This window comes from Alexandromys fortis, unplaced genomic scaffold, assembly GCF_014885135.2.
Source record: "Alexandromys fortis isolate MF-2015 unplaced genomic scaffold, M_Fortis_MF-2015_v1.1 scaffold_15, whole genome shotgun sequence".
NCBI classification, from domain to species: domain Eukaryota; kingdom Metazoa; phylum Chordata; class Mammalia; order Rodentia; family Cricetidae; genus Alexandromys; species Alexandromys fortis.
In genome coordinates this window covers 5,768,371-5,779,100 of record NW_026067911.1, presented here as the reverse complement: position 1 = coordinate 5,779,100, position 10,730 = coordinate 5,768,371, and the positions used below count along the sequence as shown (strand labels likewise).

At 45.1% G+C, this 10,730-nt stretch overlaps 1 protein-coding gene across 1 annotated transcript; it reads left to right on the top strand.

The window, feature by feature from the left end:
- The first annotated feature begins 3,385 nt into the window (after window positions 1-3,385).
- Window positions 3,386-9,868, top strand: Smim43 (small integral membrane protein 43). Its single transcript, XM_050138459.1, has 3 exons — window positions 3,386-3,814; window positions 4,521-4,612; window positions 8,763-9,868. Exon 1 carries the CDS (start codon window positions 3,585-3,587, stop codon window positions 3,774-3,776), a length of 192 nt encoding a protein of 63 aa, XP_049994416.1. The 5' UTR covers window positions 3,386-3,584; the 3' UTR covers window positions 3,777-3,814; window positions 4,521-4,612; window positions 8,763-9,868.
- Window positions 9,869-10,730: the final 862 nt, after the last annotated feature.

Genomic DNA, 10,730 nt, shown 5'->3' with positions numbered 1-10,730 from the left:
GTGAGGTCTCCTAAAGTACCTGGCAGCTTCCAGAATGGAAACAAGGCAGAGGACCCAGTTGGGAAGGCTCAAGGCTGCTGTGCAGGTGGACCCAGAAGAAACCAGGTCCTGACCCTGGACTGTTCTCTCTTTCAGAACACCCCCGCGTGAACACACGCACCTCTCCAATCATTGCCCCCAGTCTGTCCATTCCCAAGTTCGAGTCTGGCATGAAGGACATTTAGCTGTGTTTCTGCCCTGACTCTTCATGCCCTTCTCTCTGCGCTGTTCCAGAGGAGGTAGAAACTATATCTGGTACCCAGGTTTCCATAATAGGATGAAGCAACGGAAACCTGGTTTGGGTATCTGTTCCCTTGCCAAGATTACATAAAACAGAGAAATGTACCCAGAGGAACATGTGGTGCTTCCGGGAGAGCAGTGGGATTCTAGGAAGTCAGAATTCTGTGAAATGTGGATAGGAATTTCGACTCTACTTGGTAGTCTATGACAGAGGCCCATTACCTAAAACTAACACTAAAAATTGGCTCTGGTCCTCATCTGTACATTGGTCCATTTCCTGGGGCCAAACTCTGCCACTGTCCTGTTTGAGTTCCTGTCCTGACTTCTTCCAGTGATGAACAGTGATATGGTGGTATCAGCCAAATAAACCCTGTCTTACCCAAGTTGCATTTGGTCATGGTGTTTCATCACAGCAATAGAAACCCTAACTAAGACAATCTCTTCACTGAGAGAGCATGGTTAGGAAGAAACAAGCAGGAGGATGCATTTGTCTGTCTGACAGCAGTAACAGATACATAAGTGCGTTGATGATGGAGATGCATGGGAAAAAAATCAATGGGAGGATGAGGCTTGAGTATGTATTCGGTTGTTAGCATTATTAATTTATATGATGTGATTTCTAATAATAGTCATATTTCAGTAATTTTCTTGAAGCATTTAACAATAATTCCTAGAAGCCAGTGCCAACACAGCCCTGATATGAAGTAGATCAATATGTATGAGAGAGAGACAGAGATAGTGAGCCAGAGAAGAGATGGTGGTATATCACAATTATCTATCTATCTATCTATCTATCTATCTACCTATCTATCTATTATCTATCTATTATCTATCTATCTATCTATCTACATATCTATCTATCTATCTATTATCTATCTATCTACATATCTATCTATCTACATATCTATCTATCCATCCATCCATCCACCCATTTGTTGATTGACTCTGCACCCACTAAGATGCTTGAAGCAAAAACTTGTAAAATTTTAACAGTAGCCTGTAATACTGGAGATCCTAAAAACAGAACATTAGCACCTGACATTATATATAAAAAATAAATTGGACAGCCACAGGCTGTGCCCAACCCATCATGTAATCTGGGATGTGCTTGTCGGGCCTCATCACCCCCCCCCCCCCCCCGCCGCCCAGTCTGAGTCTCGGCAGCCCTCACATCTTTGCAAATAAAGAATGAAATAAAGCCAGAAGCTCAGGAGATGACCTGGGCAAGCTTTGGTGACAGCCAGTCTTGAAGGTCTCCAGGAAGCCCTGATATCTGTGTCCCTGGATCCTGGGTATCTGAGCTGTTTAACTATTGTGTCTTTGCAGACATGATGACATGTGACTCCTGTAGCTAGTGGGCAATGGCCCTGAAGCCTCTGCCTAGCTCTGCTACCTCACCTGCTGTACCAGATACTGGTAGCATTGGAGGCATGTGGAGAAGCCCATTTTGAAGGGACTGAGGTTTTCCAACAACAACCAGCATTGCTCCCCAGAGCTGTGAGTTTTCTGTCCTACAAGGGGAACCTGGGCTGCAGGACAGTCTGCAAACGACACAGCATTTGAGAATCTCCAAGTTAGAATCACCCAGACTAAGTAACACACACACTCATACACACACACACACACACACACACGCGCGCGCGCGCACGCGTGATGGGAATTTCACTATATAGGTCAAGCTGGCCTAAAACTTGCTGTGAGGTTACAGCTAAACTCAAACTCATGATCCTTCTGCCTCAGACCCTAAGTGCTGGGATTATAGGGGTATGCTACCACACCTGACTAAAAGTATTCTCAAATCCTTGACCCACAGGTAACTGGCAAAAATTATTAACATTCTTGCTGTTTTTAGCCACTGAGTTTTGGGGTACTTAGTTACACAATATTATGGTCTGTGTGTAAAGTGTCCTTCAAAAGCTGCATTTGTCGAGGGAGTGGTTCTCAGCCGGGAGTGGCAATCGAGAGGTGACTGGACCATGAGGCCAGGAAGGACATCGGTGGATGGATGAATGAATCCATTGATAAATTCAGGCAAGAATGAGCTCTCGGGATGTGGGGCCTAAACTCAGGGCGTGGCTTTGAAGAGCGCATTTTGTCCCTGAATCCATCCACTTCTACTTTTCCTTGGTTGCCTGAACCGAGCAGCCTGTCCTGGGGCTCATGCCCGGTGCTTCCGTTTCTCGCAGGCCTAAAAGCAAATGGATCCAGCTGAGCAGGACCCAAACTCCAGAAATGATGGATCGAAATCACCCTGTGCTCCTTAAAGTGAATTTCTTTTACACATTTTATGATATGGCCGAAAAGCTAAGTGACCCACTCGATAACAAAGAACTTCATATCTGTCAGAGTTTCACCATCTGAGATACTGGTTCTTCTGAACACAGAGCTGTTGAGGTGGGGGTCTCACAAAGAACCTTGAAGACATTTTGTTTCTCTTTTTACAAAAGGAGGAGGAGGAGGAAGAAAGAAGAGGAAGAAGAAGAAATAAGAAAGAAGAAGAGGAGGAGGAGGAGGAGGAGGAGGAGGAGGAGGAGGAGGAAGAAGAAGAAGAAGAAGAAGAAGAAGAAGAAGAAGAAGGAGGAAGAAGAAGAAGAAGAAGAAGAAGAAGAAGAAGAAGAAGAAGAAGAAGAAGAAGAAGAAGAAGAAGAAGAAAAAGAAGAAGAAAGAAAATTGAATTTCAAGCCAGCAACAGAAAGCTTTTGTAAAATATGACATTTGAAATTCATTTTGCTGTTAGTGTTTCTGTAGACACCTATAGCAAAGAGAAAATAAATGCACTCTGTCTTACATGGCCTCTGCAATTCTAACGGGCAAGGCAGCTTGAAGTGAAACTATGGACTCTTGTTCACAGCAAGGAACATCTCCCAACCTTCCGATGGCACTTTCTTTAATTCTTTAATTTTTTTTTTAATTCTCCACCTTTAACTCTTCTGTGCCTCTTTTGGAAGAGTGCAAGTGGTACACATTACCAGGGACATTAATTACAAAGGGAGGGAACAGTAGTTCCAATAGCTGTTCCCAATGGGAGTCTTAAGGACACCTGCAGGAAGCCACCTGCAGGCACCCGGGGATACTGGGAGGTTTCTCCTGTCTCCACCCGCTGAAGTACGCTCTGGAGAAGCTAGCTAGCGCCTATCTCCACGCAGAAGAAGATCCGCGGCGCTCGTAGATCTGGTCCAAGGGTCCAGGCGCTCCTGGGGAGCCGCGGAGGCCAGGCGAACCGCAGCTGAGCTGGGGACCCGGGGGCGAGCGCGCGCAGCCCTTCCAGGCGAAACGCAGCGCACAGCGCCCGGGCGGTGCCCAGCATGGAGTGGGAGCTGAATCTGCTGCTCTACCTGGCGCTCTTCTTCTTCCTGCTCTTCCTCCTGTTCCTCCTGCTCTTCGTGGTCATCAAGCAGCTGAAGAACTCGGTGGCCAACACAGCCGGGACGCTGCAGCCCGGGCGCCTGTCACTGCACCGGGAACCGTGGGGTTTCAATAACGAGCAAGCAGTGTAACCCAGCGCTGAGCTGGTCTCAGCTCCGCGGGGATTCAGGTACACCCCTCGGGAGTGGCGGCAGGGGGACACACTCTTTGCTCCTCCCGGGTCTCCGGACCCGCTCCAGGGCAGGGGATCGCAGCGACAAGAGTCTGGCCAAGGAGCAGAGTTCTTCTAGAGCAAGCCTGATGCCATGAGGGGAGACTAGGGGTTGGAGGTCAGTTTGGGGGCGAGAATGGTATGCACACCTGCGAACTCTTCTTTGCAGACCAACTGCATTTGTGCAAAAGTCTAGTATTCAGTCAACTCAGCTCAGCCACTTCCAACAAAATTAATTATCTACATGTCTGAAGGGTGTGAGCTTTGCTTTGAGGGGCGTTCCAATGTGCACGGGAGAAATGATTCAGGGACCTGTTGGGGGTGGGAGGTTTCCTTCTACTTTTGATTGTTACTCCTAGTCTAACCTTCGGGGTAGTCAAAGGTGGGTTTAGACCCTGGGACATCAGAGGGTAAATATGAGAATGATTCGCTGGGAAATGACCTTTGGACGCGGCCTGGAGGGCCGGCAAAAGGGGCTGCTTTGCAGAGGGTCGGGTTAGCAGAAAGAGCTGTGTGAAAGGAGAGGCCTGCCCGTGGTTAATTTATCAGACCTCTTGGAAAAGGCTGACCATCAGGAGTAAAACCCACCTGTGCTCCCTAAACAAGGTCAGACAACGTTAGTTTGAGAGATCGTTTCATTCATCATATCCAACGCTTTTCTTAGATCTACATCATCCGAACCCAGGCTGGTACCCTTGACTCCGATCACAGCCCTGCAAAGTTGGACAGTGGCTGGTGGAAATCTTCTCGAGAAAGGTATGTTGGGGCCTCTCACTCAGGCTGGGTGTCTCCAGATCCAGGGCCTATCAAAGAGAAGGGTCAGGATGCAAGAGGCAGGAACCTGGAAATTGAGGGTTTCTTCTCTGAATCAGAGAGCTTCCTCCAGAATCAAGAACTCAAGGTGATGTCTTGTGGGAACCGTGGGAATGATGGGGCTTGTGGGAATTAGAAAAAGAGGCCAGGAGCATTTGCAAATTTACTAGCCACCCCCCCCCCCCGCCGTTTTTGAAAATAGAATGAAGGTGCAAATATAATTTGTCTTCAGTAGGGAAAGTTTGGGACACACTATGCCATGGAAACACTAATTTTACACACACACACACACACAGTCTATGGAGAGTTAAACCCCACAACATCATGTTTTGCCAAGGCTGATCATACAGAAACTACACAGAAGGGAAATGGTTGGTAATTTAAACGAAAGTGAAAATAGTCCCGTCTAGGGGGGGTAACTACCAGAAACGATTTTGGTTGGAGACAATAGACATATTCTAAGTCATTCTGACATAATAAAGCTAATCTTAAATGAAGACAATGGTTTGTTTTAGCTATTATTTCTCCGGTAAATTCTTATCTCCTTGTCACATCTTTATCAAAGATGTAGTGAGGCTTGATTTCGGTTTCCAGTCTGAATTGCAAACTCAGTAGCCATGAATCTGCATTGTGATTTGAACAATAGTCCTCTAATTAGCTCATCTCTACGCAGTGATGTTTCGTTACAAGGCTGCATGGTTATTATGAACATGGACAATGAATGAGGGAGTGACTAATGAGCAATTGTATTTGTTTATAAGGGCAGAAAATAATCATTTCATACTTTGTAAATAATCAGGATATAAATTACTTTTAACCACCAGCTTGGCTTCTTGACTTTGTAATCTTTTCATCCTCCCGGTAGTCCCGGGCTCCTGGGGTCCAAGAGTGTAATTCACCCCAACCTTTCACTGACTGGAGAGGACAGAAAACTTGGGCATCTCTGTATTAGGCTGATCTCTGTAGTTTTACAGGAGTGGCTGCCTTTCCACAGGGCAATTCTATCACCGCTGCACTAATTTGTCAGTTACTATGTTCTCATTTATGTAGCCCCACTCGGGATATTTATTCTTCTCACCTGACTTTTACCTGGAACTTTTTTTTTTTTTTTTTTTTTTTTTTGGTTTTTCGAGACAGGGTTTCTCTGTGGTTTTGGAGCCTGTCCTGGAACTAGCTCTTGTAGACCAGGCTGGTCTCGAACTCACTGAGATCCTCCTGCCTCTGCCTCCCAAGTGCTGGGATTAAAGGCGTGCGCCACCACCGCCCGGCCCTGGAACTTATTTCTAGAACAGAGGAATTAAGATTCCTCACATCTGCCCTCAGAATGTGTTGGTGACATCTTTGCCCTGCCCTCTGGTTAGTAATTCCACCTTTGATAATTCCACAACTGTGGATGAATTGCCTTTTCTATTTTTTTTAATCCAATCACCATTTTCCAAGACCCAGCCCCAAACTGATCCTCCACAGCAGAGATGCTTTTTGTTTATTTGTTCTCCGGACACAGAGTCTCGATATATAGCCTGGGCTTGCTGTGTAGCCTGAGTTAGCCTGGACTTGCTGTGTAGCCTGAGTTATGGGCTTGCTGTGTAGCCTGAGTTAGCCTGGACTTGCTGTGTAGCCTGAGTTAGCCTGGGCTTGCTGTGTAGCCTGAGTTAGCCTGGGCTTGCTGTGTAGCCCGAGTTAGCCTGGACTTGTTTTGGGGGCCAGATTGACCTTGAATTTGTCATTCTGCCTCTGCCTCCCAGCTCTGGTATTACAGGAGTGTGCCGCTAAGCTTGGCTCAAAAAACTACATTTGAGCTAGATCTAATGTATTGGCATCCACAATCCTCCTGTATATATGGATTACTCAATTCATTGACCCCACCTTAGTTCTAATAGCCCTGAATTCTGATATATGTATGAATAAGATAGGGCCTCACTATAGAGTCCAGAATGCCCTGGAACACACCAGGTGCCTGGTTCATCCCCCTGATGAGGCTGTACCTCCATGCCTGGTCGATAATACTTTGAAAGATAAGGTAAATATGAATTAGCACTAAAACATTTAAGTCAGGAACACTTAAAATAACTGCTCATTTTGTAAACCTAATTTTATTATACAATATTATTGTTTTGTTTTCAACACAAGGGCAACACGAAGGCTAGAAGGCAAATTTCTTTCATTATGGGTCATAAGACTAGATGCATTATTAATGTTTTATTTCAAATGTTGCTATTTGATAATTAGGTCTAAAGTTTAGTTGTTTAAAATGACTTCACATCTTACGAGGGCAATTTTGGTTGTTTGCTGATGTCGAAACTTGTGATTGCAATGGTTGTGCAGTTCCGACTAGAGAAGATCATTTTAAGTTGAATGAGAATGCTACCACATTCCCACTTTGGAAAATCTAAAATGTCTCATAAAGTGGGTTCCCCATGCCTCTACTTCAATTGCAAGGCCAGGTGCGGCTGTGGGCCCGATGCCATCTGCTGCAGTCCCACGTGTAGCATGGGGGATTTCTCCAGCGTTCACCCTGTGCATGGGCTTCTGGGAGGAAAGGATTTGTTTTTGGTTCATTGCAGAGGTGGAAACTTGGAACAAGGTATGCAAAAAACATGCGACACCCTATTTTTAATGCAGCGTTCTATGTTTCCAATTCTGTCTAGTTTCAGACCAAGTGCACTGGAATTCAATTATAAACGAGAATTTTGAGCATTGTGAATGGGTAAGCCATTTAAGGATAGTTGGAAATCCCCCCCTCCCCCTACATCACGATTTAGAGACTTTTAGAATTCTAGTTATACTGACGCAGGATGTAGACAGTAACTGCAGGGTTCTGTACTTTCAAAGTAACGTTTTCGGCTAGCCTGTGATATTTGTGCCTACCTAAGCTGAATCTGCAATTAAAACAATAAGAGCATTGGAATTTGTGGGGCGTCTGTTGCCCCACGTTGGCCACCATTTTCCAGGGTTCACCTGTCACCCCATGTAGTGATGCCATTTGTCAGAGACCAGCTTCCACAAAAATATCACTTACCAGGGTAGGGGCATGGGTTAGAAAAATAGTAAAGAGAACAAAGACATGAGTGAAAATAATAAAACAGAAAACACAGGATAGTACCAGGAGGGCGGTCCAGTGATCCCTCCCTGGGTGGAACCCATTGTTATCTCCTTAAGGAAGTAGGAACTTAGTTAGATCCTTAGACTTTTGTTAGGGGTAGAAACACATCTACTTCTCTAGTCCTGAAATACAAGGTCTGGATATTAGCCACACCTGTTGACAGAGCAGAACTCTCTGGTCTAAATCTAGGTGGGACCTTTGTTTGAGGTGGAAACAGACAATAAACTTAAAGGAACAGAAGTTTCAACTCTGACCTTTCCTCAGGGTAGAATGGCAACAACTTTGAGCAAAGGGAAACTCTTTGACCTTCAGACAAGGTGGAAATAGGCTCCCATTTTTGGGCCCCATAGGCCGTTTTGTGTCCCCCCCCCCCAGATTCTGATATGGTTTCCATGGCTCCTCGCAGGGAGGAGAAAGCTGAAAGGAAAAACAGTCTGAATTCACTTCTTTCTAAAGAGCTTCTCCATGGACAGACCCTTTCTCATTGACTAGAACTATGTTGCTGGCCATTGTCCTTTGTAGGGTTCTTTAACGATAGAGTTGTTGTCTTCAACCAAAATCTGAGCTCTCTAGATAAAAACAATGCAGGTAGATGTTGGGTGGACAACCAGAAGTCTATGCTCTGGAACATAGTATAGTTCAAGAAAGATGAAACTTGTGATTCCCTGTCACCTTGAGGGGGTGTGGCTGAACAGAGTGAAGATGTCTTCTTAGTTCTCGGGAAATGTTTGTCAGGACTGGTTTCCTCTCTGGACAGCTGACTTTCCCTGCACCAGGATTTTCTAATCAAGTATCCTGGAGCCTGCACATTTGTGGGGGGAGGGGGGGAGGATGTGTGTGTAGGTGGCGGGTCTTCATGGCCTCTTCTTGAAGCTTTGTCGTGGCATCAGTATAGGTTGTTTCCTTTTGCTCCCTTTTGGTCCCCTTCATCATATCCCTGTTAGTTAAATTTTGGTGGTAACCAAGTTTTTGTGTTTGATTCCCACAAAGGCCATCCCTTTCATACATGGAGGAAGGCACTCTGTGCTCAGAAATGCTACCTCTCTTCCTGCAACTCCACTGTCAATCCAGGAATATCCTGGGAGATCGCCACTGGAGCTGCTTCTACTCACAGCCTACGTACTGGCCAGCAGAGGGAGAAGAAACACTTCCCACACCCAGCGCTGTGCAAAAGAACTCTCTGTGATGTGGAACTGTTCTATATCTGTGGTGCCCAAGGCGGCAACCGCTAGTTACATGTGTCTAGTGCACACTGAAATATGGCTGGCGGGGCTTACATTTTATTTCGTCCCACCCGAGACAGCCACATGGAGATGGTGGCTTTTGTGTGCACTGTTCGTCCCATTCCCCCGTGTGTGTGTTTTAGAGTCAGAAGGGGAGGAGGTAGCTGCTCGTGTGCTCCACAGACCATGGGTTTCACTGCTCTTCTTGCATTGAGTTTGTCTCCTTGAGGAAAAAGAAAATTAGTATGTTGGAAACTAAATTGAAAATGTTATTATCTACCTATTGCATGTCTTCTTGTACCAAATGGAATAGGTTTTAGTGACACGTGATCATGGGAAAAAATGGCAGGGCTGATCCACCACATCCCATGACCCCAGTCCATGTTCCTGACAGAGGTCATTTTTTTTTTTCAAAAATTTATTTGTTTCTTATGTAAATAGTATTCTGCCTCTATGTCTGCCTGCACACCAGAAGAGGGCTCCAGATCTCATTACAGGTGGTTGTGAGCCACCATATGGTTGCTGGAAATTGAGCTCAGGACCTCTGGAAGAGCAGCCAGTGCTCTTAACCACGGGACCATCTCTCCAGCACGGCAGAGGTCATTTTGTCTTGTGTTGTTTATTCCATTTTAGTTTACTTTTTATTATCGTAAATGCCAAATGATTATTTTGTGTATGTTTTTCAAGATACCTAATGGTTTATATTTTTTAAAGTTGTGAAATAAACATAATAATTACAAGTAGCTCAGGTTTTTTGTGTGATTTTTAGTAACTTGTAATTATCCAAACTTGGTTGTCTAAAATTAGGATATGGTTAATAGAGGAAAAGAGATATTGATTTTTGTATGATTTTCCTTTTAACGGACAACCTTATATGCCAATGAATGTTACCTTTCAAAAATCATTAAACGATTCTTCTGTTATGTTTGAAGTTTGAGTAGAACATATCGTCTCCACGTTCACTGTTTGGGCTGTTGTGCGGCGCGGTGGGAACTGTTAGTGTCCCAGGCAAACTCCTCTCACAGACACAGAGATTTCCTCCTCCGGTGGCTAATCTACGGATATATTTGGAAATGTTCTAATGATATATTTTTAATTGTGACGTTTTAAATGTATTCACCTTTTGTTCGTTGCTTTCTGTGTCCTCTTTTGAAGACATTTACCTGTCTTGCCCTTACCCAGGTTACCAAGAACATTCTGTTGTGTTTTCTTCTGCGCTAGAAGTACAGTTTTTTGATTTTCGAGGCAGAGTTTCTCTATGTAGCCCTGGCTGTCCTGGAACTCACTCTGTAGACCAGGCTGGCCTCAAAACTCACAGAGATCCACCTGCGTCCCTCTGCCTCCAGAGTGCTAGGATTAAAGGCGTGCGCCAGACCTGGCTTAGAAGTACAGTTTTTTGTTAAAATTTTTCAAGACAGGGTTTCTCTGTGTAGCTTTGGAGCCTGTCCTGTAACTCCCTCTGCAGACCGGGCTGACCTAGAGCTCCCAGAACTCCACCTGCCTCTGCCTCCTCAGCACTGGGATCAAAGGCGTGCACCACCACTGCCTGGCAGAAGTACACTTTTAATTTATACTAAGTTTATTATTTATCTTGAATTGAGTTTTGTATATGGTATGTGGTAAAGGATGATTTTCCCTTTTTCTATAAATAAACAAGCTTTCCCCTTTTTGTTTCTCCTTTCTATCCTCCTCCCTCTCTCCCTCCTTTTCGTCTTTCCTTCTCTCCCTCCTCCTC

Bases quoted from the DNA above. Each gene is read 5' to 3' on its own strand.
- Smim43 (XM_050138459.1), top strand. From the start codon at position 3,585: ATGGAGTGGGAGCTGAATCTGCTGCTCTACCTGGCGCTCTTCTTCTTC.